General features: G+C 55.6%; 2 protein-coding genes across 6 annotated transcripts; one reads left to right on the top strand and one right to left on the bottom strand.

Moving 5' to 3' along the window:
- The first annotated feature begins 250 nt into the window (after window positions 1–250).
- Stat6 (signal transducer and activator of transcription 6) lies at window positions 251–21,012 on the top strand. Of its 2 annotated transcripts, none has more exons than XM_037196687.1 (22): window positions 251–519; window positions 5,160–5,296; window positions 5,608–5,746; window positions 6,031–6,114; window positions 9,058–9,163; window positions 9,482–9,534; window positions 9,673–9,821; window positions 10,917–11,048; window positions 11,172–11,360; window positions 12,217–12,304; window positions 12,449–12,571; window positions 14,435–14,527; window positions 14,851–15,057; window positions 16,411–16,505; window positions 16,601–16,737; window positions 17,029–17,175; window positions 17,366–17,429; window positions 17,533–17,637; window positions 17,750–17,833; window positions 18,606–18,671; window positions 18,762–18,890; window positions 18,970–21,012. In XM_037196687.1, exons 2-22 carry the CDS (start codon window positions 5,181–5,183, stop codon window positions 19,157–19,159), a joined length of 2,496 nt encoding a protein of 831 aa, XP_037052582.1. In that variant the 5' UTR covers window positions 251–519; window positions 5,160–5,180; the 3' UTR covers window positions 19,160–21,012. The 2 variants fall into 2 exon arrangements, with proteins under 2 accessions (XP_037052582.1, XP_028742046.1); XM_028886213.2 differs by having other exon boundaries at window positions 9,025–9,163.
- Window positions 20,136–26,263, bottom strand: Nab2 (NGFI-A binding protein 2). 4 transcript variants are annotated; one of them, XM_028886215.2, is made up of 7 exons: window positions 25,745–26,263; window positions 23,528–24,401; window positions 23,016–23,149; window positions 22,665–22,716; window positions 22,437–22,569; window positions 22,022–22,213; window positions 20,136–20,986 (listed from the first exon to the last, which is right to left on the bottom strand). In XM_028886215.2, the coding sequence occupies exons 1-7, from the start codon at window positions 25,825–25,827 to the stop codon at window positions 20,877–20,879; spliced, it is 1,578 nt and encodes a 525-aa protein (XP_028742048.1). In that variant the 5' UTR covers window positions 25,828–26,263; the 3' UTR covers window positions 20,136–20,876. The 4 variants fall into 4 exon arrangements, with proteins under 4 accessions (XP_028742048.1, XP_037052583.1, XP_037052584.1 ...); XM_037196688.1 differs by having other exon boundaries at window positions 23,528–24,295; window positions 25,745–25,832; XM_037196689.1 differs by having other exon boundaries at window positions 23,528–24,292; window positions 25,745–25,818.
- Between the last annotated feature and the right edge of the window lie 383 nt (window positions 26,264–26,646).

Here is a 26,646-nt window from a genome sequence, read left to right as displayed (position 1 = left end):
GAGAAAGTTGATGTGGTAGCCTGGCCGTGCGGGGTGGCAAGCCTCACCCCGACAGCCGGTGGAAAAAAATGGATCGCTGTTAAGGGGGCTGGAGTCTGGGGAGGTCGGCCTCCTTCCAGCCCGACTCAGTGGAGCTCCGGCTGCGCCCCCCGCACTCCGTGCTTCCCCACCGGGCCCCAGGAGGCATGCATACAACATGTTCACCCCACTTTCTTCCTCTTCCTCCTCCAGCCCACTTTCTCTTCTCTGTGTCGTCAGAGCTCCAGGGAGGGACCTGGGCAGACAGAGAAGCCGGAAACAGCAGGCCGGGGGCAGCCAGGGAAGGCCGGGAGACGAGTGCGTACGTGCGTGCGTGTGTTTGTGTGTGTGTGTGTGAGATGTGTGTGTGCGTGTGCATGTGTGTGTGTACACACTGAGTTTTTAGGGCCAGCCCAGAACCCCGCTGGACAGAGCTACAGACCCATGGGGCCTGGCAGTGCCATCTGAGAGGAGGGAGAAGAGAACAGAGGGGCTGCCGAGGTGAGGGGACGTCTGCGGGCGAGGAAGGTGGGGGGCCTTGGCTGAGACGGAAGGGATGGATATTTTCGGGGGCCCCTCGGGATCCTCCCCTGGGCGGGGCGGCTGGTCCCCTGGAAATTGCTTCTGCTGGTGTTCGTGGCACTGGGCTTCTGGCAGTTTCCAACTTTGGAAGGACTCGGGTGGGTACAGGGCCTCCACACTCCCCTCCCCAGCGCGTCACGTCACTCTCCCCAACCCTCAGCCCTGCGCCTCCTTGGGACGTGGAAAGTGGCGGGGCAGAGGGGAAGGAGGGTCCTCTGGGTCCGGGGGGTGGAGTGGGGGGTGGGGGTGGGGGTGGGGAGTGGGGGGAGCGCGGCCGCCCCTCCCTGCAAGTGGATGCTCCAGGACCCCTCGCGCGCGCGCGCGCGCGCCCGTTCCAGCCCTCGCCGCTGCCCGCTGCTGAAAGGTTCCTGTTCAGGGTGTGGCTGGAGGGTGAGCGCGACCCAGATGCAGACCTCATGGTGCCCCAGAGGAGGGGGACTTTCCCCCTCGCACGGCTCGCTTGACTGCAGAAAACGCTGAGATTTCCCCGTGGGAGGGCGGCCGGCCCCGGGGGGTTAACCCTCCTCATGCTGACCTGGCTCCACCTCCTGGGCGCCCTTTTCCCGCCCCCCACTGCCACCGCCACCGCCTAACACACACACACACACACACACACACACACACACACACACACACACACACACGGCAACTCCAGAGAAGCCCTTGACTTTTGACAGTGGGGTCCCACGGTCAGCGGGCTCGGAATGCAGGGGAAGAGGGGATCTTGTGCAGAGGCTTCTGGGCTGTCGGGCTTCCCCTGCGGCGGGGAGGGGGGGAGTCTGGAAGGGGACGCTGGCCCCGCCTGCTGCGGGGTGGCTCCGCCTTTCCCTCCCTAGGGGACGGGACGCAAAAGGTGTTGTGTCCTGGCCCGACCTAGAGACCCAGCAGCACCGTTAGCAGGTGCGCAGGGGAGAAGTTTGGCTTCATGGTGTCTGGGGAGGGACAGGATGGGACTTGAGTCCATCTGCCAGGGGATTTAGAGGAAATGGAAGCTGCCTGTGGCTTGGAGGTCCCCAGTCCCCAGGAGGCTAAGGATTGGGCCAAAGGTCTGGAATCTGAGCACTCCAGAGACTGGGAGGAAGACAGAATAGAATTCTCTCCCTTGAATTTGAAAATAAACTGAATGTGACTCCTCAGGATGCCCCACCCACAGGAGTAGACAGTTTTAGAGCAAAGAAAGTCTGGTGGAGGACCCTGAGCAGGGGGGAGGGCGCTGGGAGGAAGAGCTCAGAGAGAGAGAGAGAAGCAGGATGGGTAGGGGTAGCAATGTCCTGAGAAGGGGCCTCTTTTTCTTCCAGCTGGGAGCCCTCGGGGTTGAGAGGCTCAAAAAGCAGGAGTAGTTGGGGAGACCCAGGGAGTTTCCATCCATCTTCCTTCTCCTCTTCCTCTCTGAGATGACACTATGAGAAATGTGAACTGAGAGCCCCCCCCCTCCCCGGGAAACCACTGATCTACCCAGCCCACTCTGAGGCCCCTGGGGAAGCAGGCTGCTCCTGCCTCCTCTCCTTTCTTTTCTTTTCTTTTCTTTTCTTTTCTTTTCTTTTCTTTTCTTTTCTTTTCTTTTCTCTTCTCTTCTCTTCTCTTCTCTTCTCTTCTCTTCTCTTCTCTTTTCTTTTCTGGCTCTCTAGTTGCTCACACTCTTCCAGGCTCTTCACTCCAGGTTGGCCAACCCAGCTGTTTCTCTGGTCTTCCTCTTCCTGTTCCCCTCCCCATTCTCCCTCCCCTCTCTATTTTCTTGAGGCGATTGGGTTTCTGAGCTAGAAGGAATCCTAACAACACTCCAGAGGGTAGTGATTAATCCTTATGGCGATCCAGAGCCCAATTATCAGCTTCTTGGCCAAGTTAAATAACCTCCTGAGCCTTAGTTTCTTCATCTAGGAAAAGGGATAACTTCATACATTAAAATAGGGCTGGAGAGGTGGCTTGGCACTTAAGAGCATTGGCTGGCTGTTCTCCTAAAGAACTTGAGTTTGATTCCCACACATACATGGCAACTCACAACTGTTTATAACTCCAGTTCCAGAGGCATACATACATGCATGCAGGTAAAACTTCCATTAAAATTAACTAATAAAAACACTAGCCAGGTGGTGGTGGTGGCGCACACCTTTAGTCCCAGCACTCGGGAGGCAGAGGCAGGCGGATCTCTGTGAGTTCGAGGCCAGCCTGGTCTACAGAGTGAGATCCAGGACAGACTCCAAAGCTACACAGAGAGAAACCCAGTCTTGAAAAAAACCAAACCAAACAAACAACCAACCAAACAAACAAAAAATTGTTGTGAGGGAATAGGGGTGTAGCTCAGGGATAGAGCACTTGTGTAGCATACCTGAGGACCTGGGCTTCTTCCCTAACAACACACATGTACTTGCACGTGCGTTCGGTTGTGAGGTTCCAGTGAGCCAATGTGTAGAGTGTGATATATCTAGGGAATAGTGCATAATAAGTAGTATACGGGGCTGGAGAGATGGCTCAGAGGTTAGGAGCACTGGCTGCTCTTCCAAAGGTCATGAGTTCAATTCCCAGAAACCACATGGTGGCTCACAGCCATCTGTAATGAGATCTGGCGCCCTCTCCTGGCCTGCAGGTGTACATGCAGACAGAACACTGTATACACAATAAATAAATAAATCTTTAAAAAATAAATTAGTAACATTACCCCTCTGCCATTGTCTTCCTATCCAGCGTGGGGATTAAGGCCGTGCTGGGCACTGGACTCAGAGTTCTGCAAATGCGAGGTGGGCGCCTGACCACCGCGGTGTCTCTCACATTGTCTCACAGGATCTTGGGATTTTGAAAGTTCTCAAGGGACACACGTGGGGTCAGGAGACAGGGAGGAAGGGAGCAGACCCAGTGGACTCCCTGCCACGTCTGTCCGTCCGTCCGTCCGTCCGTCCGTCCCCACTCTCCTTCAGCAGGGCTTTGCACCCCCCCCCCACACCTATGGTTTTGCTCTCCATGGTCTTGGTTATCTGCAGTGAGCCACACTCTGAGACTATGAAATGGAAAATACCAGAAAAGGCCATTCATGAATTTTAAACAACTTTTACTCAGTGTGTTGTATTTATTTTATCATTGTGGTTGTTAATGTCTTCATGTGCCTAATTTATGGACTAAACTTTGCGTAGATCTATAAGGGAGAAAATATAACAGACACAAGAGTAGATGCCACATGCTCTTCCAGGCCTTATCTATGGTCTCGGGTATCCACATGACATCTTGGAGTGTCCTTTCCAGATACTAACGTCAATTGGACTAAAAACTAAAACTGGAGTCGAGTGTGCTGGTGCTTTATCGGCAGTCCCAGCAGTTGGGAAGTGGAGACCAGAGGATCTTATGGCAGACGCCTTTAATCCCAGCACCCAGGAGGCAGAGGCAGGCAAATTTCTCTGAGTTTGAGGCCAGCCTGGGCTACATAGGGAGGTCTTCTGATATACTCAAGGGCACTTGCCTAGCACACACAAGGCCCTGAGTTTGTTCACAGCAATACTGAAATTAAAAAATTGTCTAGTACTTTAAAAATTTAGAAAGAGCTAAGGCATGGAGGCATGTACCTGCCATCCCAGGACCTGAGAGGCTGAGAGGAAAGGATTCCTTGAGCTCAGGGGCTCAAGAACAAATTGGTATAGAGAGCCAGGTGTCTTTATTTATTTATTTATTTATTTATTTATTTATTTATTTTGGTTTTTCGAGACAGGGTTTCTCTGTGTAGCTTTGCGCCTTTCCTGGAACTCACTTGGTAGCCCAGGCTGGCCTCGAACTCACAGAGATTCACCTACCTCTGCCTCCCGAGTGCTGGGATTAAAGGCGTGCGCCACTACCGCCCGGCTTTTATTTATTTTTTTAAAGATTTATTTATTTATTATGTATACAGCATGTATGACTGCAGGCCAGAAGAGGGCGCCAGATCTCATTACAGATGGTTGTGAGCCACCATGTGGTTGCTGGGAATTGAACTCAGGACCTCTGGAAGAGCAGCCAGTGCTCTTGACCACTGAGCCATCTCTCCAGCCCCGAGAGCCAGGTATCTTAAAATAAAAACATTAGAAAGTGCTGTATTCCTTCAGCACTCCTATTTCACGATAAGAAGGCGAGATCCGTAGGATACAGTCCTTTCGCACCCAGAACCGGAGCAGGTCCCGAGCTGCAGGGGGACCCGCCTGTCTCCCCGGAGCCTGCTCTTCCTTCGGTCCCATGTCTTCTCGTCACCCTACCCCGCGGGCTGTATTTCTTCAGCTGGCCCATGGCTACCGCTGAAGGTATTGCCCTGCTTCCAGCATTGGCCAAGGGAGCCTGTGGCTTACGGTGCCTCGGCAGCGGGTGTGATCAAGTAAATGATGGGAGAGGGAGAAAAAAGGTTGTGATGGAAGAATGGTGATGACCCACGTCCTAGCTCAACCCTCTGGGACTTTACCATGAGAAACTAGAAAGAGTCTGAAGCTCTGGAAGACGGAATGTTCTAGGCCCAGCAAAACCGGACCATCCGCAGGGAAGAGCCGCGGCTGCCCCAGAAGCTCGCTTCTTGGGAGCTTCTTTGAATGGCCTTGGTTCTTCTTTCCCAGGCACCCCAAACATCCCAGATCATGTCTCTGTGGAGTCTGGTTTCCAAGATGTCCCCAGAAAAACTGCAACGGCTTTATGTTGACTTTCCCCAACACCTTCGGCATCTCCTGGCTGAGTGGCTGGAGGACCAGCCCTGGTGAGTCCTGCTGCCCGTGCCTCCCCTTACATATCTTCCCCCTTTTCAGAGCCCTTCCTGCTGGTAGAATTCAGAACCGAGGACTCATTAGTGTGTAGGTAATAGCCTGGACTTGGTGGGGCGTCAGGGCACCTTCTTGTCGTCATAGCTGGCGGAGGGGGGAGCAGGAGACGTGGTTGGCAGCTGCAGGAAGCCATCGAGAGAGGAAGGAGGGGAAAAGAACCACTGGGTTCCTCGCTATAGGGTGGAAGCTCAGAGGCACTAAGGAAGCCGTGGCTTGCTGCGGCAGCCTTACCATGATGTCCCCACAGGGAGTTCCTGGTTGGTTCAGACGCCTTCTGTTACAACATGGCTAGTACCCTCCTCTCCGCCACTGTCCAGCATCTGCAGACCTCCGCAGGGAAGCAGGGGAAGGGAAGTGCCATTCTGCAGCACATCAACACCTTGGAGGTGAGGCAAGAGGGGAAGGGGAAAGGTTGGGGTGGGGTCAGGGTGGAGCGGGAGTGGGCGCTGGCTACCAGAACGGACGGGGGATGTTGGGAGCAAATGGTGCTCCTGTGGTCAGGCACTGGCTGGCATGCAAACTGATTTTTAAAGCATGCAAATGTGTGAAACCTGACAGTCTACAGTTATGCCCTCCGCCAGTGTATACATGAGTGCGGGGCAAGGAGCTGGAGGAGGGAGGGGGCGTGGATAAGGGTGAGGCTCACTGTTGATCACTTTCAATTCTACAGAGCATCTATCAGCGGGACCCCCTGAAGCTGGTGGCCACCATCAGACAGATACTTCAAGGGGAGAAAAAAGCTGTCATAGAAGAGGTATTGTGGTACCCTCCTTCCCATTTGTATTAGTCAGGGTTCTCTGGAGGAACAGAACTTACAGAATGAACGCGAGTGTGTGTGTGTATGCATACATGTATATATACATATAGACACACACACACACACACACACACACACACACACACACACACACGGGCTGTGGCCCGACTAGTCCAGCAGTGGCTGTCTACCCATGGAAGGTCCAAGAGTCCACCGGTTGTTCAGTCCATAAAGCTGGATGTCTCAGCTGGCCTCAGTTTCCACCAGAGTCCTGAAGAACTAGGCTCTAATGCCAGTGAAGGAAAGGACTGGCTAGAGCGATCAAGAGCAAGCAGGCAAAGAGAGCAAGCTTCTGCCAGGCAGTGGTGGCGCACGCCTTTAATCCCAGCACTTGGGAGGCAGAGCCAGGCGGATCTCTGTGAGTTCGAGGCCAGCCTGGTCTACAGAGCGAGATCCAGGACAGCCAGAGCTACACAGAAACCCTGTCTTGAAAATCGAGAGAGAGAGAGAGAGAGAGAGAGAGAGAGAGAGAGAGAGAGAGAGAGAGAGAGAAATCCTTCACAGGTGTACCTAGCCACTTGGGTTTTAGTTAATTCTAGATACAGTCAAATTGACAACCAAGATTAGCCATCATAAGTCCACCCCACAATCATATCTTCTTAGGCCATGCTTAATTTCCAAATGAAAGCAATAACCAGGTCATAATTATACCTAACATGATGTAACTATCCATGTACAACCACAAACACATTATATATTTAGAATAGGTGGCAATGTCCCTTGAAGGACATTCTTTTAGTATCTCAAACTTAAATATTATAACCACTGATATTCTTTCTATATATCTTTTTCCCCCGGTTTTTCGAGACAGGGTTTCTCTGTGTAGTTTTGGTACCTGTCCTGGATCTCATTCTGTAGCCCAGGCTGGCCTTGAACTCACAGAGATCCATCTGCCTCTGCCTCCCAAGTGCTGGGATTAAAAGCATGCACCACCATTGCCTGGCCTTACAAATACATTCTTAACAAATGAGAACAGAAAAATTCATGTCAAAAAAAAAAAAAAAAAAGAATGAAAAATTCATGTCAATAACAATCCTCATTTCTGCAACTGGTCACATGGCCTGAGTTGGTACTTATTTATTTTGATTTTTTGAGACAGGTTTTTCTATGTAGTCCTAGCTGTCCTGGAACTTGCTGGTAGACCAGGCTGCCCTTTAACTCATAGAAATCCACCTGCCTCTGTCTCCTGAATGCTAGGATTAAAGGCGTGTACCACCACTGCCCGGCCTTATTTATTTCTTTTAAATAATTTATTTATTTTGATTTTATGTGCATTGGTGTTTTACTTGCATGTATGTCTATGTGAGGGTGTCAGATCCTCTGGAACTGTAGTTACAGATAGTTATCAGCTGCTGTGTGGGTGCTGGGAATTGAACCCAGGTCCTCTGGAAGAGCAGTCAGTGCTCTTAACTGCTGAACTATCTATCTCTCCAGTCCCTTAGATGGTGTTTAGAACTACCTTCCTCTACTACCCATTCTGTATTTCCTCCACCCTTTGCAGGCACCTCAGCAGGTCTTGGGTCTTTTCCTGAAGGAGTGACCCATCCCTTCCTTCCTGATGGGTCTGTGCCCTTTGTCATCCTGCCTGGATTGGATTGTTGTGGTTTCCCCTTAACTTTAATCACAGGGCACAGTAGCACTCAGAGATGCCTTAAAGGATCTCCTGCACTCCAGACCTAATCTCTCTCACTTCCATTGTGGAGAGGCGATCCAGTTTCCTCTTGGCAATCTGGGCATACCACCCCTCCTAACACTGCTCCTCCTTTCTCAGCCTGTTGGCTTGGGGGCATCAGAAGCCCAAAGTGACCAGGAGGAAGCCTGAGCTTCCTGTGCAAAGGAATGTTGTGTCTCCTCACAGGAGCACTTCCCTCTCTGGAACCAAGACTTCTAGGCCAGCAGAACTTCATGTTGCGGGAACAGGAAGCAAAAATGTTTCTAGTGGGTCCCTGGGAGTAATAGTGAGTGAAGCTACCCCCTTTCCATCCCTTGATTCCTGGACCCGTGGATCCGAGCCCAAGCCATGAAAACCTAGGAAGAATTTTGATAAACCCCAAAAATCTAGGGTCTCAAGTGGGCGCCCCAAGAACCCAGACTCCAGTCCAGTTGATGCAACAGCAAGAGGTGTTTATTAATGCGGCTGTACAGTCGGGCAAACTCAGCTCCGGAGAGCAAGAGTCACATCTTACTGTAGCCACATAGGTGCTTTTAAAGGAAAAACCCACAAACCCCACAAGATTACAATTCCCATACAATTTCATGGCCTGATCACAGGGTGATCACAGAGTGGGTACAGTCACCTCCACATGCACATTCTTCCCAAAACCTCAAGGGGGGTATCAGGGCGGGAGTGGAGTTTACACGAAGGTCACAGTGGTCCTTCCTGGAACACTTGCGACTATCCCAGTCACAGTTGAGCGCATCTCCCCCCCCCCCCTCTCTCTCTCTCTCTCTCTCTTTTTGAACACATCTCTTAACAGAAATCTTTTTACATTGTTACATTGTTACAGGGGTGATTGAATAATGGCTGAGCCAGGAACTAGTTTTCTTGGAACTAGTTTTCTTTTTAGTTCCTTATTCTCCTGGGGCTTGGGGGTGTAAGCCTGAAGGGTTAGAATTTTTCAATTTAAACTCAGGAAAGATTCAGTGGTCTAGGCCCGGGGTATCCCAAGGAAGTCCCTGGGGTTAGAGTGAACCCCAAATCAAGTCTGGGGAGGCTTCAGCGAGAACGAGGGCGAAGAGGCTGGTTCTGCCAGGAGAATGGTCTGAGGAGGTTCCAGGAGGGGCAGAGGTGGGCGCAGAGGAATGGGCAGATCGGCTCACCTCTTGGTATTTGCTCCTTCTGTGCAGTTCCGCCATCTGCCCGTTTCCTTCCACAAGCAGCAGGAAGAACTCAAGTTTACCACAGCCCTGGGGAGGCTTCAGCACCGCGTGAGGGAGACCCGCCTTCTCCGAGAAGCCCTGCAGCAAGGGACCAAGGCTGGACAAGGTGGGCCCAAGGACTGGATTCCAGAGGAGTTTGGATTCCAGAGGAGTTTGGGGAGGGTTTAGGAGCCATCTTTAGCCGGGCAGTAGTGGCGCACGCCTTTAATCCCAGCACTCGGGAGGCAGAGCCAAATGGATGTCTGTGAGTTCAAGGCCAGCCTGGGCTACAGAGCGAGATCCAGGACAGGCTCCAAAGCTACACAGAGAAACCCTGTTTCGAAAAACAACAACAACAACAACAAAAAGTGATCTTTTCTTGGACCTCTGCCTTGAGTGAACCTCTATTCTTTTTGCACCCCTGGTTTCTGCCCGCTGCCCTCAGTGTCTCTGCACAGCTTGATAGAAACTCCTGCCAACGGCACCTGTCCGAGTGAGGTGAGTCATGGACTGGGAGGTGGAGATTGAGTTCCAAGTGCGCTGGAAGGATGGAGTTGACAGACACAGGCTGAGGTGGGGGAGGGGATGGGGAGAAGGTAATGTGTGGTGCCGGCTCAGGCTCCTTTCTGCTGTTAGGACCTGGCCACGATGCTGCAGGGGACTGTGGGGGACCTGGAGGCCACCCAGGCCCTGGTGCTGAAAAGGATCCAGATTTGGAAGCGGCAGCAGCAGCTGGCAGGGAATGGTACACCCTTTGAGGAGAGCCTATTGGGGCTGCAGAAAAGGTGAGGAGGGGGCGGGCTGGGGTGGGTGCCATTGTCTCTGCAGGTGTGAGGGGGAGGGAGCTGAGGATGACAGCTTTGAAGTGGGCTGAGACTCACGGAAGCCAGCCAGTTCCCGCAGTTCTGTGCGGGGTTGGTCATGTAGGTCCTTCACATGTCGCTCAGTTAAGGAGACACAAATAGAGAGTTTTTCATCATTTCCTCTTCAAGTCCATGTCCAAGAGGGAGGAGGAGGCTTGTATATTTGTTTTTGTTTTTTGTTTTGTTTTGTTTTTTTTGAGACAGGGTTTCTCAGTGTAGCTCTGGTTGTCCTGGAACTCGCTCTGTAGACCAGTCTGGCCTCGAACTCACAGAGATCGCCTGCCTCTGCCTCCCGAGTGCTGGGATTAAAAGCGTGGGTCACCACCGCCCGGCTTATGTATGTTTGTTTTTATTTTATTTTTTATTAAATTTATTCATTTATTTTATGCATATGAGTGCTCTATCTGCATGTACATCTCCATGCCAGGAGAGGGCATCAGATCCCACTGTAGGTGGTTGTGAGCCACCATGTGGGTGGGTGCTGGGAATTGAACTCAGGACCTCTGGAAGAACACTAGTGCTCTTAACCACTGAGCCGTCTCTGCGGCCTGTATGTTTGTTTTTAAGATAGCGCCTTACACTGTAGGATGTCCTGGAACTCACAATATAACCAAGGCTGGCCTTGAACTCACTGTAACCTTCCTGCCTCAGCCTCCCAAATACTGGGTTTATAAATGTTTAGTCACCATGCCTGACTTGAGAAACCCTTTTTTATTTGGTCTGTCGGGTGATGGCACTTTCCAGTTTTCCCTAAAGCACTCGGAGCCTCAGGCACTAGAACTATAGGAAGAGGCTGCTGGGCTCTCCACAGGGAGTCTGGGCCTTGACAGAGAGCACCTCATGGGAGCCAAGACAGGTCCTAGAATCCCCTTCCGTCTGGGTGCCTTGCAGCCACACCCACCTCCCCCCCCCCCCCCCATGCCTACTCACACAATATCCTGTGTTCTCCTGGGCTTGGGCTGAAGAAAACAGCCGGCATTCCATGCTTCCTGACCCCCTGACCCGCCCTGGCCCCAGGTGTGAAAGCCTGGTGGAAATTTATTCCCAGCTGCAGCAGGAGGTTGGGGCAGCCAGTGGGGAGCTTGAGCCCAAGACCAGGGCATCACTGATCGGCCGACTGGACGAAGTCCTGCGCACCCTTGTGACCAGGTATACGCCATAAGCCCCTGCCCGGCTGTAAGCAGACCCCAGGGAGTGAAGGAGGCCGCCTGGAGGGGACCCAGGCCCTAACACTCCTCCTCCTCCTCCTCCTCCTCCTCCTCGGTCCTCCAGCTCTTTCCTGGTAGAGAAGCAGCCTCCTCAGGTTCTGAAGACACAAACTAAGTTCCAGGCTGGAGTCCGATTCCTGCTGGGCCTGCAGTTCCTGGGCAGCTCGGCCAAGCCTCCGCTGGTCAGGGCTGACATGGTGACAGAGAAACAGGCCAGAGAGCTCAGCCTGCCACAGGGGCCCGGGGCTGGAGTGTAAGTGGAGACTGGCCCTGGGGTTGGAGAAGCCATGCGGGGTGGTGGAGGTGAGAGGAGACTGGCTTCATAAAGAGAAGAGAGGGGAAGAGACCTCTGGCGTGCGCAGACTGAGCTCTGGCTAGTCACGGCAGAGGAAGGGAGAGGAGTCTCTTGAGGGGAGTCCTCAGGATTTGGCCAAGGCGGAGACTCCTCTTTTAAAAACCCAAGAACAGGGGGGCCAGCAAGGTGGCGCGGTGGGGCTTGCTGCGTGAGCCTGACGACACGGGTTTGATTCCTAGAACCGATGCAAACGTAGGCGGAGAGAGCTGACTCCTAAAAGTTGTCCTCTGACTTCAGTAGGAATAATGCACCCCACATCTGCACACAACAACAACAGTAGTGATGAAAGCTAAAAACAAGCAGGGCAGCGCAGGGCAGCGGTAGGCCGGGTGCTTAGCTTGCCAAGGTCCTGGGTTCAGCGCTAGCAATATGTATAAACACACACACAGACACACAGACACACACACACACTCACAGGCACACACAGACACACACTCACACACACAGACACACACACACACAGACACACACATACACACAGACACACACACACTCACAGGCACACACACACAGACACACTCACACACACAGACACACACTCACACACAGACACACACCCACAGACACACACACACATACAGACACAGACACACAGATACACACACACAGACACACACACAGACACACTCACCACACACTCACACTCACACAGACACACACACAGACACACACACACACACACAGAACACAGGTAGGGACATGGAGGGCCAGGACCAGTGACAGCAGTGGTCAGTGCCTCCCCCCCACCCCCCAGGGAGAGCACAGGAGAGATCATGAACAACACGGTGCCTCTGGAGAACAGCATTCCTGGGAACTGCTGCTCCGCCCTGTTCAAGAACCTGGTGAGAGGCCTTGGGGACGGGGGCGGGCAGGATCCCCAGACTGGGCTACTCTCCTTGGAAAGGATGCTGAGGGCCCACAGAGGATGCTCTCAACACCTCTGCCCTCTCGTCCTCCCCTCTTCCCCCTTCTCCTCACCCTGGCAGCTCCTCAAGAAAATTAAGCGCTGTGAGCGGAAGGGCACAGAGTCTGTCACAGAGGAGAAGTGTGCTGTGCTCTTCTCCACCAGCTTCACCCTGGGCCCCAACAAGCTCCTCATCCAGCTTCAGGTGAGAACTGACCCCCGCCCTGCTGCTGCAGCCCGGGACCCACGTCCTCCTGGCCACAGGACTGCCTCATAGCCCGTGGGGGGCAGATGGAGCTGAGAGGAACAAGATCTGGCTTGTGTCACCACCGAGGTGTTCTGTTTTGTTTGCTTTTTTGAGGCAGGGTCTCGTGACGTAGCCTGCATTGGCTCTAAACTCCTTTCCTTTAAATATGACTGTCGTCGTTACTGTGGGTGGGGGAGGTAGCATGTCCACGTCACGGTACACATGTGGAGACCAGAGGACGACCCTTCCACTTTTATGTGGGCTCTGGGGGTCTGGGGGCTCTGGAGATGTAACCGGCCGCCAGGCTTGTGCTGCCAACACTTCTGTCCCCTGGGCCATCTTACTGACCCTCAAACACTTTTCTCATTTTGTGTCATTTTTCTTTCTTTCTCTCTTTCTTTCTCTCTTTCTCCCTTTCTTTCTTTCTTCCTTCCTTCCTTCCTTCCTTCCTTCCTTCCTTCCTTCCTTCCTTCCTTCCTTTCCTCCCTCCCTCCCTCCCTCCCTCCCTCCCTCCCTCCCTCCCTCCCTCCTCCTTCCTTCCTTCCTTCTCTTTCTTTCTGTCTTCTGTCTTCTTCTGTAGTCCAGGCTGGCATTAAACTCAAGATCTTGCCTCTGCCTCTTAAGTGCTAGGGATTGTAGGCCTAAACCACCACACCCAACTCTCTGACTCTTTTTTTTTTTTTTTTTTTTTTTTTTTTGGTTTTTCGAGACAGGGTTTCTCTGTGTAGCTTTGCGCCTTTCCTGGAACTCACTCTGTAGCCCAGGCTGGCCTCGAACTCACAGAGATCTGCCTGTCTCTGCCTCCCGAGTGCTGGGATTAAAGGTGTGCACCACCACCGCCCGGCCACCTCTCTGACTCTTACCAGTGCTTTCTATGTAACAGGAGATCAGGGCACTGTGATGAGCGATACACATACACACACTCGTGCACATCCACATACGCCAAGAACTCGTCATAGAACAGGGCACTGTTTCCAGTGATATACAAGCACACACAAGAACCATGTCCAAAACCAGCTTGGGGAGGGAAAGGTTTATTACACCTTACTTTTCCAGGTAATGTCCATCACTGTGGGAAGTCAGGCAGGAACTCAAGCAGGGTGGGAACCTGGAGGCAGGAGCTGAAGCAGAGGCCATGGGAGAATGCTGCTTACTGGCTTGTTCCTCATGGCTTGCTCAGCCTGCTCACAGACACCAAGACCGCTTGTCCAGGGGTGGCTCCACACGCAGCAAGCTAGGCCCTCCGACATTAGTCACTGACTAGGAAAATGCTCCACAGCACTGCCTACAGGCCGGCCTCCTAGAGGTGTTTTCTCACCTCTGGTTCCCTCTCCTTAGATGACTCTAGCCTGTGTCAACAAAAAACCAACCAGGACATTTTCTAGGTAACAGTATAAGATAGGTTCTATGACTAGCCTCACTTTACAGATGAGGACACTGGGTCGTGGAATCCGTCGCTGGCCCAGGTCACACAGCTTCTAGGCCTTGGGACTGGTGTTTGAGCCCTGAAAGTCTGGCTTTGTAGCACTGACTTTTTTTTTTTTTTTTTTTTTGAGCTGAGGATCGAACCCAGGGCCTTGCGCTTGCTAGGCAAGCGCTCTACCACTGAGCTAAATCCCCAACCCAGTAGCACTGACTCGTAACTGCTTCTCTGCCCTACCGTGCCCACCGAGCTTCAGAAAGTGTCCAGTGATGGGCCACCAGCCTTTAACTGTGTCCTGGGAACTAACAACTCCCCAGGGCGCCGGAGGAGGAACACCACCCCACTCTTTGAGACACTTGTGACCCCACTGAGGGCAAACTTCTCTCCCTACCCCTTAGGCCCTGTCTCTGCCCTTGGTGGTCATTGTCCACGGTAACCAAGACAACAATGCCAAAGCCACCATCCTGTGGGACAATGCCTTCTCTGAGGTGGTAAGGAGAGGCCTGGAGTGGGAGACGGGGGGTGGGGGTGGGTGGGGGGGAGGCAGGGTGGAGTCTTACGCAGTAAGACAGGGTGCTGACCTAGCTGGTGGGTGCCAGGCGGGCTCAGATGCCTAACTCAAGTCTTTCTGGTGGGTCTGCTCTTGGGCTTCTGACGTCTTTCCATGCTGGTCCTAACAGCTGGCATTGCCGGGGCACCACAAACAGCAGCTGAGGAATCACTGTTTGTGGGCCAGCTCAGGGAATTGGGAAGAATGAAGGCTGCTGGAGGAAGGGCTAGCCAAAAATGTCCTCTCTCTCCTATTTTTACCCAGGACCGCGTGCCTTTTGTGGTAGCCGAGAGAGTGCCCTGGGAGAAAATGTGTGAAACTCTGAACCTCAAGTTCATGGCTGAGGTGGGGACCAGCCGGGGACTGCTACCGGAACACTTCCTCTTCCTGGCCCAGAAGATCTTCAACGACAACAGCCTCAGCATGGAGGCCTTCCAGCACCGTTGTGTGTCTTGGTCACAGTTCAACAAGGTCATTTCCCTGCTCTTTCGATTTCCTACCCCAAGCTCTTCACCTCTGGGGCGCTCGAGACCTCCCTAGTTTCTGCCTAGGGATAGACGTTTAGGATCTTCACAGTACCACTATCATGTCGTGACCCAGAGAGAAAACACTTCCGTTCTGTGGCATTCTCTGGCATCCCTCAGTTTTGGTCTGGGGACCCTATTCTTCCTTCCTTCCTTCCTTCCTTTTTTTTTTTTTTAAGCAGTGAATCACATGATTCAGTCAGATTGTGTGCAAACAGAGCTCTGATTCGAAAAATGACTTTGACCCATTAGAAAAATGGTCTATTGCAAAACCTGGGTGAAATCACACAAGACCGTGTGGGACTCGACTTCTGCCTTGTGCGGACAGCTCACTACCTACCAGGCACGGTTTCACACTTCATGTACGTTACCTACCTTAACCCGTCCGACGTCCCTTTCGGGTAGGTGTTATTTGTAAGTCTTTCAGGGATGACAAGCCAGGTCTCAGCCCAAGTGACACAACTCGGGTGGAGACCCAGATTTCTTTTTTCTTTTGAGTTAAGGTCTTGATATGTAGCTCAGGCTAACCTCAGACTCACTGGATAGCCCAGGCTAGCCTTGACCTCAAGCTCCTCCGGCCTTAGCCTCCAGCCTAGGTACAGAAATTTACCGGCATGAGCCACCATGCCCAACATGTATTTCTGACTTTTTGTATCAGCTACTGTGTTTTTCTGTCTCCAAGATGAGGTGGCTCAGGATCGAATCGGTTACAAGAACAGAGAAAGGATGGCTTATGTCTCTGCCCTGGGTGGTCATTATGCTCAGCTGCCAACACAGAGCTGGAGTTTTCTCTCGCGATACAATGCCTTCCTTCCCCTGGCTCCCACTTTCAAACAAACAAACAGGAAATGGACGGTGGGGAGGAGCTTGTGTGCCCAGAGAATTCATTACTGAAGAGAACAGGGCAGCAGGACAGTGACAGGCAATCATCGCCTTCCACTGGAGTGGGCCTTTACCAGGCCCTACTGAGGACAGGGTTTAGCAGAGTGATGATGAGGGGCTCCCATGCTAGACTGCGTGACTCAAATCTCCATTCTGTCCTTTACCAGTAGCGTGGACCTTGGGAAGTCACTTACCTTTCTCAGAATCCATTTAATTGCTGTGGTTATTATGTTATGTCCAAATTAATTAATATACGGAAAAGCCCGAAGGAATGTCCAATGTGGTCAGGGTGAGGGGTTGCCATTGATGGGCCTCAGGGTCACTTCGGTCCTCAACCATTGACTCTCATGCTCTCTGCCCTGTGCCCGCTCCAGCTTGGCCCCTCCCCTACTCACCCCTGCTCGTCTCCACCCTTCAGGAGATCCTGTTGGGCCGTGGCTTCACTTTTTGGCAGTGGTTTGATGGTGTCCTGGATCTCACCAAACGCTGTCTCCGGAGCTATTGGTCAGACCGGTGAGTCCCTGGCCCCAGGAGGCGGCGCATCTGTACCCGTGGCTCCCTCTCTCCACCCAGTGTCCACATCCATGTCTCCTCCTTCACCTGCCCAGGCTGATCATCGGCTTTATTAGCAAACAGTACGTCACAAGCCTTCTCCTCAACGAGCCAGATGGAACTTTCCTCCTCCGCTTTAGCGACTCTGAGATTGGGGGCATCACTATTGCCCACGTCATCCGGGGTCAGGATGGTGAGTCACCACAGCCAGACCTCCGACTCCATGCTGTGTTCTCTTGGGTTCCTAGGGAAGGGAATGTCCTGGCTATCCTTGATGTCTTTAGGAAGTTCTTCTTTAGGTCTGACCTCTTGCCCTTCCTCCTGTGGTCTCGCCTTCAACTCCCATGGCAATGGGCATGAATGAGTCTCCTTCACCCAAGCCTTCCACCCTAGGCCTCCTCTCACAGGCCGTGGTGGATTGAGAACGGGTCTGGTGTGGGGCTGGGGGAAGAGAAGAGACCTTAGGGTCTCCTCCCTCTTGTAGGCTCCTCACAGATAGAGAACATCCAGCCATTTTCTGCTAAAGACCTGTCCATTCGCTCACTGGGGGACCGAATCCGGGATCTTGCTCAGCTAAAAAACCTCTACCCCAAGAAACCCAAGGATGAGGCTTTCCGGAACCACTATAAGCGTGAGCAGGCAGCTCTGATTCCCCCCATCACCCGCTTCCTCCCTGTTCCAGCTGTACCCCTCTGCCTGCCTGGGTCATCCTGGCCTCCCTCCCATCCATGCAGCCCCGCCCCCACCTGCCCGTCACCCCTCCCCTGCCCACCTCCTTGGTAGTGGGATCCACCCCAGTTCTCCTTTCTCCCCCACCACAGCTGAACAGATGGGCAAGGACGGGAGGGGTTACGTCTCAACTGCTATCAAGATGACTGTGGAAAGGTGAGTGGGATGGTGTGGATGGTGGGTGGAGACTGGGGGCTGCCACTTATCTGTAGGAAGGAGTGGCCTTTGTCGGTCACACGCGCTTCCTTCTCTCTTTCAGGGACCAGCCTCTTCCGACTCCGGAGCCCCAGATGCCTGCCATGGTGCCGCCTTATGATCTTGGCATGGCCACCGATGCCTCTGTGCAGCTCGGCTCAGATATGGGGTAAGGAGGTGGAGAGACTAGGAGGGGGCCGGCACAGGCCAGCAGGCCTTTCAGAGGAGAGATGGGGTTGCCAGGGGAAGGGTTTGCACCAGAGTCTGCCTTCTTCCCGCAGGTACCCTCCACAGTCTCATTCCATCCACTCATTTCAAAGCCTCCCCCTAGAAGAGCCGATCAATATGCTTTCAGCCTTTCCGGAGTAAGTCGGAGCCTGTGGGGGATGAGGTGGGGCGGCATCCGATCACGGTGGGTCGCGGGGCTTGTGTGGGAACAGCAGCACGGGCACAGGGGTTTATGGGAGTGATGCCTAAGATTCGGATGGCTAGGGGAAAATGGTAACGACATCCCCTGTTGCTGAGGGAATGCACTGGACATGTGCCGAGTGTGTGTGCTCCACCACTGAGCTGCCTCCCAGCAGTTGTGATGATTTTTATTTGTTAATCTTTATCATCCTTGAAATGGCCTAGACCCTTTCCTTCCCCAAGTAGCATTAAGTTGCTTAATCAGCTCTTAGCCAAGGGCTTTTCTGTCTTCCTGGGAGTTGATGTGGAGCGGGCCTAGGAAACAGAACCATGGTTCAGTCTAAAGAAACATTGGGCATGCCAGGCGGTGGTGGCGCACGCCTTTAATCCCAGCACTCGGGCGGCAGAGGCAGGTGGATCTCTGTGAGTTCGAAGCCAGCCTGGCCTACAGAGTGAGTTCCAGGACAGCCAGGGGGGCACAGAGAAACCCTGTCTGGGAAAAAAGAAAAAGAAAAAAAAAAAAGTAACATTGGAAACTGGAAACACACACCATTTTTCAGGGGAGAAACCTGGTCTAGGAGCCTCAGAATGGCCTCCTGAGGGAATGCTGGTCCGTGAAATGCTAAGTCAGGATAAGGCCCGTCAGCTTGTTTCCTGACTCACGGGTCTTGATTGGCAATCCTCTCCCTCTGCCGGCTTCCCTTCCTATTTTCTCCTTCCTGCTTCCAGGCCTCACCTGCAGATGCCCCCCAACATAAGCCCGATGAACCTACACTTTGACCAGCCTCACCCCCAGTAAGTGACGAAACCCCCCCGGACCCCGCCCTCTCCATTCCGTGCCTCCCCTGCCAACCCCTCCAAACGTCCTCTCCCGGCCCCTGGCAGGAACCTGCTGCAGTGCCAGCCTCAGGATCATGCCGTGTCCAGCCCCGAACCCCTGCTCTGCCCAGATGTGACCATGGCAGAAGACAGCTGCCTGGCTCAGCCTGTGGGAGGTTTCTCCCAGGACTCCTGGTGAGTAGGAGCCTGGGGGTGAGGGCTGGGAGAGACTGGGTGCCGTGTCTGCTCCACAACTTTTCCCTCCTCCTTGCAGGGTTGGCGAAGACATGTACGCTCCCCTGCTGCCTCCCACTGAACAGGACCTCAACAAGCTGCTCCTGGAGGGCCAAGGGGAGGCAGGAGGAGGGCCCTTGGGGGCCCAGTCCCTCCTACAGCCCTCTCCTTACGGGCAATCCGGGATCTCAATGTCCCACCTGGACCTAAGGACCAACCCCAGTTGGTGATCCCAGCTGGCGAAGCCCAGACACAGAGCCTCTGCTGTCTCTACGGACCTGCCCTGGATACCTGCTCTTGCAGGCGCCTCCCGTCTCCAGCTGTTCCTTGGTCAGGAGGAAAGAACTGGGAGAATGCTTGGCGTATGGAACCACTGCGCTCCATCCTTCCTACCACATCAGGGCCCCTTTTCCAGCACAGGGGAAGAAGGATGTTCAGGCTCTAATGCGGTAACAGGCATCTGTGTGCTGGCGTCACAGTGCGTGTGCACACACACGTGCGCGCACACACACACACACAGAAGACCAGAACATGCTGAGCAGGAAGGGATTAGGCAAGCACAGGTTAGGGTACCAAGGGCTCCTGTGTTGAGGCAGGGCCTGGGACACACATGCAGAAACACGTTAAGACACCATGCCACGGATAGAGGGCATTGAAGCAGGGGTTCAGGAGACCCTGGGTGGGAGGAAAAAGGTGGCGTAGGTATATGGTTACTGGTGTGGACCTCGCTTAGATTAAAAAACCAAGTTCCTCCAAAATCTTGCCATCAAAGAGGCTCTGACAGCCCCGACTCTACATCACAAGAGCTAAGCTTTGTGTGTAGCTGTGCCAACGTTGACCCGAGACATGTTAGCCTGCAGATGTCACACACTCACTCTATGACCACACAGAACACGTAGCTCTGCTTCTGCCTGTGCGACACCACGTATTCGAAAGGCCGAGACGGTGTAAAAGGGCCACCCGATGCCATTTCGGGTGTAACTATGCGGCTGTGACATGTGCATGTAGCTATGGCCTTGGTGACTCAATGCTTTCCCGTTTCCCAGGGCCCCGAGGACTGAGGGGGGGTACAAGCCTTGGTGTGTAGCGCCCTGGGCGCTGGGGGCCCAACTACTATTTTCCTATCCACTGCCGGCTTCTCTCCACTCTCCAGGTCTCATGCAGTCCCTTTTCCCTCACTGGGGGGGGGGAAGGGGGGGTCATGGATCCTAAGCCATAAAATAAATTTTATTCCAAAATAACAAAATAAATAATCTACTGTACACAAATCTGAAAAGAAAGACACTCTAAGTGTTTTGACAGGTGCTGCATCCCTGCTGGCCTGAGGAGACCCAGGGTCCAACCCAGGCCTCTGAGGGGCTGGTGAGGGGAACCACCGTGGGGAACCCTCACACACAGTACCAGAACGAACTGCTGGGAGGAGGGGGGGGGGCAGGGGGGTGAGAATGGTCGGGCAAACCGCAGCACTTGTTAAATTAAAGAAACGAACTAGAAGCACAAAAAAGACGGGGAGGGGGGACCCAGTTTTCCCAGGCCCCCCCAGTCTCAGGGCAAACGACGCCATCTTCAGTGGCTAGACCTTTCCAGGAAGTTCTTCCCACACTTGTCCAAGCTGGACTCCAGCGGCTCCTACCACTGGTGGACACCTGGAGGATGGGTGTGTGTGGTGAGGCGAGGGAGAAGCCCCAGCAGGCTGGAGGCAAAGTCCATGCCCCTGAGCCGGGTGAGGGCGCACCTTGCACCCTCCTGGTGCCATCTGGCCAGGCCCTTGCTTGTTATTGCTTGAAGCCCCATAGTCCTGTGCCCATGGGGCAGATGGGTGGCAGAGGGGCAGCAGAAGGATCCTTCTAGGGTGGTGACTAGAGTTCGAAGACAGAGAACGTGGTGGTGGGGGGAAGTCTAAGTGAGCCAGAAGCCTGGGTCCTGGGTCTGAGACACCCCCACTGTTCACTGCCGGCTGGCTTCTGCCTCCACTTTTACACTGCTCCTGCGACCCTCCACCAGAGCGGGGTGAGGTCCCGGGGCCGGGCATCGGTCCAGCAGGCCTTCCTCGAATTCTGTATGGAAAAAATAAAAAAATAAAAAGGTGTAGGTCAGGAGGCAGGGATGGAGGCTGAGCCAGGCCGGGCACAGAAAAACGCGGAGGACCGCGGCATCTACCCCATTGACTCCATTACCGCCTCCTGCCCACTGCGTGTGTATGGGGGTTCCATGCCCAAGTGCATGCGGCTCCCCCTCTTATTTTGGTTGTGTGTAGCTCTCTGTCTCTGTGTCTCTCTCTCTTCTCTCTCTCTGTCTCACCCGCCTCTGCTCTGCTGGAATTTCTGGTTCTGTCAGGAGCTGCGGGGGCGGCTTGGCTCTGACCTCTCCCCCTCCCCCCTCCCCAGGCTCCGCCACCCCCCAACTCATCCCTGGCCCCCTCCCAGGCCTCACTCCACCCACCCTACAAATACCGCGCCCCCCCCCCCCCCAGCCACCGAGTTTCTGGTAGCCAAATCAGGGGAAACACAGGAAGCTAGACTCCCAGCTTCCCCCTCCAGAAAAGCCCCCCTCCAGTCCCCGCCCCACTCCCACCCACGCAGAGTTTAAAAATACCAAGCCAGGGTTGGTGGCTTTGTGTACTGCGTCACTCTCAGCCCAGCGGCTGCCCGGCCCTCTGCCTGCCTACTCCTTTCCTCTCCACACACAAAGCGCCCAGCTCTGGGCTCCTTGGCTTCCAAGCTGGGGAACCCTATCCCCACAACTCTCCAGCGACTCCACCCCCCACCCTTCCCGCCCCGCATTAAGCAGTTCTCGCCAGGCTTCCCTTACTGCTGACTCCACTGTTCACCTCTCATTCTGTTCTCTGCTCCCCGTCCGTCCAGGATCCCCCCCACCTGGGTCAGACCCTCCCCAATGGAAACGACCCCCCGACGGTAGCTTGCCCCGCCCCCCCTCAAGGTCTGGCTCGCTGGAGCCCCTGCCACTGTTCCCGACGGTCTGTCTGTCTGTCGTGTCCCTCCTCTTCCTCCCCTCGGGTCCTGGACAACGAGGACCCTGGTGTGGGCCTGAGTCGCTGGGGTGCTCGGGGACAGCTCTGTGGGCCGCCTCACCTGCGAGAGGAGGCTTCGCAGGCACGCAGGGGCTGAGGCGGCCCACGCGGTCGTGGGAGACGAGGCGGGCGAGCCGCAGCCCCTCGTCCATCAGCGTCTGCTGCAGGATGTGGCGGCTCCACAGCCCATGCGCTGGCAGAGCCAGGGGCAGGTCAGCAGGGGGCGGCGTCAGCCTTGGGCACGACCCCACAGCTGTGGGCATGGGCACTGGTCAGGTCAGGGGCTGCCGCCCGCCCGCCCACGGGACCCACCCGCAACCGGCAGCTCGTCCCCACCACAGGGTCCTTCTGCCCCCCATCCAGCCGGACCTCCCAGCCCGGTTCCAGGCAGCTGACTCCTGGGCTCGGCGCCTGCAACCCCCCCACCCCTCCACCCCCGCCTCCTCCCAAGGCGAAGCACTTGCAAGGCCACTCACCCTGCAAGTGGCCGTCTAGGCTCTCCCCAGACAGACTGGCGCTGTCCTCCTCTAGGCTGGGGCGGTATGGGGGTGCATAGGACTCAGGGCCTGGGGGAGGTTGCTGGATTTCGGTATGACTCTGTTCCCCAACCTGTGGATGGCCCAAAATTTAGGAAATGAGGTCTGACCAAGGCTGTGGTTGGGGTAGGCTGCCCTCCCCTGCCCTCCCCGCCCCCAACACCCTACCTCTTGTTTCAGTTTCTTCAGTGGTGGGCCTACTAATTCTTCAGAGTGGAGCCTAGGAGAGGAAGGAAGGCGGGGATTAGGGAGGGCCCCAGAATGCACAGGGCACACAACCTGGCCAGGAAAAGAGGCATGACTTAAAAACGCCACAAAGCGGCTGGTTGGGTAGGAATCTTCAGTTCAGTCATTATTGTGGGGCTCGGGAGTGCGGAGCAGGCCTCACACAAGCTGACTTGGCGTAGGCCATGCAGGTGGGTGGGAGGGAGGCAAGCCTAGAGCTGCCCGCGGTAGGCAAGACTTCCAGGTCCCTGGCAGGACTCCAACCAAAGGCGGCCCGGGGAAAGGGGGTCTCACCTGGATCCCTTCAAGGAGGAAAGGTAGGTGCTCTCGCGGGCCACTTGGCGGGACAGGGAGAAGAGTTCCACCCTTCGAAGTAGGAGCGTGTTGTCCCTCATGCAGAACTGGGCTGCAGCCTCATTGATGGTCAGCTGTGGCAAGAGGGGGAGAGCCAGCGTGAGTCTCCTGTTTCTCCCCCTCACCACCAAGGGAGGCCCATCCAAAGGATGCTTGCTTTAAAACAAAACCCAGGCTTCCTGAGGCTGGAGGGTAGGGTAAGGGACTCAGCATCCTGACTAGGGCGCCGCCTCTACGTCTGGGGAGGCCTTCGGAAGGAAGCACAGGGCTGACCGGCTGGGCTCACTGTTCCTTGTTTCCCCTTCAGTCGATGGAGGTAAACAGCATGAGTGTGTGGGGAACTTGGGTAGCCAAGGGGACCATGATACAGAGCTTGAGAATGCGGGAATTCTCAGAGGCGAATGGACCGAACCCCTGGAGTGAAGGGCGGTCCTGAGGACCCAGGCCCTCACCTCATGCAAACTGAGCTGCTTGCCCTCGCGCCTCTTGGAATCCAAGCGGCCGTAGATGACGCTGTACTTGCGGATCTCCTCCTCTTTCTGGCTGTCGTTATCGTCCATCTCGAAGATGTGGCCTACGCTCCTTGCCAGTTTCTTATTCAGCTTCAGCAGGGATGTGACCTCCCCGGCATCACCCCTGGGGAAGCTCCGGAAGATCCTCTCCACACTCTCCACCACCATCCGTACCATCTCTGGTTCCAGGCGGTCTGGACCAGCCCCAGTCCCACCTGCAGCCATCCCCCCAGCCACGGTCCCCTCGGGGACGCCTCCCCCTGCGGGTGGGGAGAAAGGGGGCGACCCAGCCTCCTCTTCTCCTCCTGCTCCGACATCCGATTCTGGAGTGCTCTGGCCCGGCCAGATCCGGGGATCCCCTGCCCCAGGTCCTCCGGGGAGCGGCGACAGCTTCTCTCCAAGTTCAAGGGGACTCTTGGGGCTGAAACTTCGGGCGCTGCCTGCCTTTTCTCCTGGGCTGCCGTGCCCGTTGCTCATGCTCCCTTTCCGAGTACCCGCCGTCTCCGAGATCTTGAAAAGCGGGATGCTGGAGACGGGCACAGCGGGCACGGGCTGGCTGAAGAGCCCCGGGTTGGTGGCCCACTCTCGGAGAGCTTTCTGCAGACGTCGGACATGGAGTGGTTTGGTGGCCATTCCCACCAGAGCCATGATTTCCAGGAACTCCTCCTCACCCGCCTCACACAGCTGCTGCACATCGTCCCCTCCCTGCTGGATGAAGGTCTCGTAGTAGGAAAGGAGGTTGGCGCGCTGCAGGACCCGATACAGCTGCAGCTCGCCCAGGGTTCGAGGCAGTGCCATGGCTGGGGCACTTGCCCTGAGGAGGAAGGGCAGGAGAGAGGCAGTGAGTCCAAGTGCCCCTGCTGGGTACCAACCCACACGGACCATTGTCCTCTCTTTCCCGCCTCCTCCTCCTCCTCCTCATCCCTGCTCTCTTTTGAATGCTTTCCTCTGCCCAGTGCCCAAGGCTGAGCACACTGAGAACCGAGCATTGCTCAGAGGCACAGCCATGCCCATGCCGTCCCAGACTAGCCAGAAGCACCGAAAGCCAGTGCCCTATCGGCAGCTCCCCCGAAAACCCTCACCTCATCTTTCACTTTGATCTTTCTGGTCTGGGGCAGCACAGTCGTGAACACTGAGGCCCACCAGCATTTCCCTGAAATGGCTAGACCCATCTTCCCCCAAATTACAGTCCTTACTTCTCCCCTAAACACTCAGCAGCCCCAGCATTACTTAATGTAACATCCCACATTAAAGTTAACTTGGGAAACCAGGGGCTCTACTCCTGGCCCGGTAGCTGAGCGCGAGGGGTGTGGCCTCTTCCCCGGCTCTTCAGTGAACCCTTGCTCCCCGGCCCTCCGTTTCTGGGATTAGAAGTTACTGCACCCTCCTAGTCATCTGTCCCAACTTTCCAGGCTGCCCGGTACCCTTCCGCGGCTCCCCTCCCTCTGTGTGGCCCTCCCCACTACTCAGCAAGCCCCTTTCTTCTTCTCAGGCGATGGGGGAGGGAAGCCTCGGTTGTTCTGCTCTGGGGCTGTTCTTCCCACACACTCCTACAGCGGCAGCGTCTGTGGGCGAAAACCGCCTGGGGGCTCCCGCCTACTCTCTTCTCCTTCCTTTTCCACCCCGATCTTCTGAAGGGAGTGCGGGAGCAGCTGAAGGCCTCTTGAGGAAGGGGCTGCACACGCAGACTACCCCCTCCCCACGCCGTGGACACTTAATGAGAAGGGACGCCCCAAGCACACCCCCTCCCAAACGAACCACCTTCACCCGGATCTAGGGATGGCGCGCTCCCTTCCAGTGACACACTAAGCCAGCTAAGCGCCCCCCACCCCTCGCTCTGTTGTGAGATCAAGGTCTGGAGCTTCCCCCTGGCGCTTGGGGACATTGCAGGGGGCTCCCGTGCCAGGTCATGCCCACTGAGCAAATCTGGAATGGAAAACGAGGCAGTACTCTATCGATAGTCTCCAGGTTCATCGGGTCTTTGTTTGCTCCCAAGGTCCCCTAATTTGAACATTCACCCCCTTTCCCCATCAGTCTCCACCTCCCACCCCCGTGCCGCTTCTTCATGTCCTCTTTTCGACCTCCACCCTCCGGACCCCATTCCCGAGTCCAGCTCCACCCATCTCCACTCCCCGGCACCTCCTTTTGCTCACTAACTTGAGTCTGGGCTGCGGGGTCCGGCGAGTGTTATCCCCTCTGCCTGGTGGCTGCTCGGCTGTGGGAGAGGGTGCTCTGTGCATGGACGGCCAGGGATCACCCGCGCCTGCCCTCTCCGTTCCCGGCGCCTGCTGCCCGCTGCGCTCTGCCGGGCGCGCGCGTCCCCGGTCCACCGCTGTCCGGGCTCCGTCCCTCCCTCCACGTCTCCTCTCTCCGAGCCTCCGCGCCTCTGTGTGTGCCTCTGCCCCCACCTCCCCGGCTGCGCTTGCCGCCTCTCCGCGCCTCCTCCCCCGCAGGACGCACGGGGAGCGAGGCCGGGCGCTGCGCTGGCTGCCGGGCTGGCGGGAGGAGGGCGTGGGCAGAACCGGGGGCTGGGACCGGAGGCGGGGGGTGGGATCCGAGGCCTCGGGGCCTCCGAGAGGCTGCTGCGGAGACGGAGGGGAGGAGACTTGGGGGTGTGTTGGGGGGGGGGAAGGTGTGGAGTAGGAGGCGGAGGCGGGGACTCAAGAGTCGGGCGCCAAGTTGGGGACCGAGGTGACCGAGGCTGGGCAGTGGAGGGGAGGGGGGGGGAGCTTGGGGACCCAACGGGCGGGGCAGGTCGCTCCGCGCCGCCCACGCCGGATGCACAGCCGGCCCTCTCTGCGCCCACGCACCCACGTGAGCGCCCCGCCGGCTACATTCCTACTCCCTGCACCTCTCCTACCCCTGTGAGCCGAGAGCGCGGTTTCACAACCACGCACAAGTACACAAAGACTCAGGAGCGCACGTACGTGCACACGCGTCTAAACAACAACGCGGACGCCCGCCGTTTGCCCACGCTCCGGCCGCGCCGAGCCGTTCGTTTGAATGCTAGAAGTGAGCGGTGAAAAGTTGGCGAAGGCTCGGCTGCGCGGTGCCTCCTG

The sequence above is a fragment of the Peromyscus leucopus genome, chromosome 18, assembly GCF_004664715.2.
Source record: "Peromyscus leucopus breed LL Stock chromosome 18, UCI_PerLeu_2.1, whole genome shotgun sequence".
Lineage (NCBI taxonomy): Eukaryota > Metazoa > Chordata > Mammalia > Rodentia > Cricetidae > Peromyscus > Peromyscus leucopus.
This window is presented reverse-complemented; position numbering and strand designations above follow the sequence as displayed.

Excerpts from the sequence above, each read along its gene's own strand:
- Stat6 (XM_028886213.2), top strand. The coding sequence starts at position 5,181 with ATGTCTCTGTGGAGTCTGGTTTCCAAGATGTCCCCAGAAAAACTGCAA. Across the intron at positions 12,305-12,448 it reads CCGCCCTGTTCAAGAACCTG|CTCCTCAAGAAAATTAAGCG; the intron begins GTGAGAGGCCTT and ends TCACCCTGGCAG. Across the intron at positions 12,572-14,434 it reads AGCTCCTCATCCAGCTTCAG|GCCCTGTCTCTGCCCTTGGT; the intron begins GTGAGAACTGAC and ends CCTACCCCTTAG.
- Nab2 (XM_028886215.2), bottom strand. The coding sequence starts at position 25,827 with ATGCACAGAGCACCCTCTCCCACAGCCGAGCAGCCACCAGGCAGAGGG. Across the intron at positions 22,717-23,015 it reads TCCTCCTTGAAGGGATCCAG|GCTCCACTCTGAAGAATTAG; the intron begins GTGAGACCCCCT and ends TTCCTCTCCTAG. Across the intron at positions 22,570-22,664 it reads TGAAGAAACTGAAACAAGAG|GTTGGGGAACAGAGTCATAC; the intron begins GTAGGGTGTTGG and ends GGCCATCCACAG.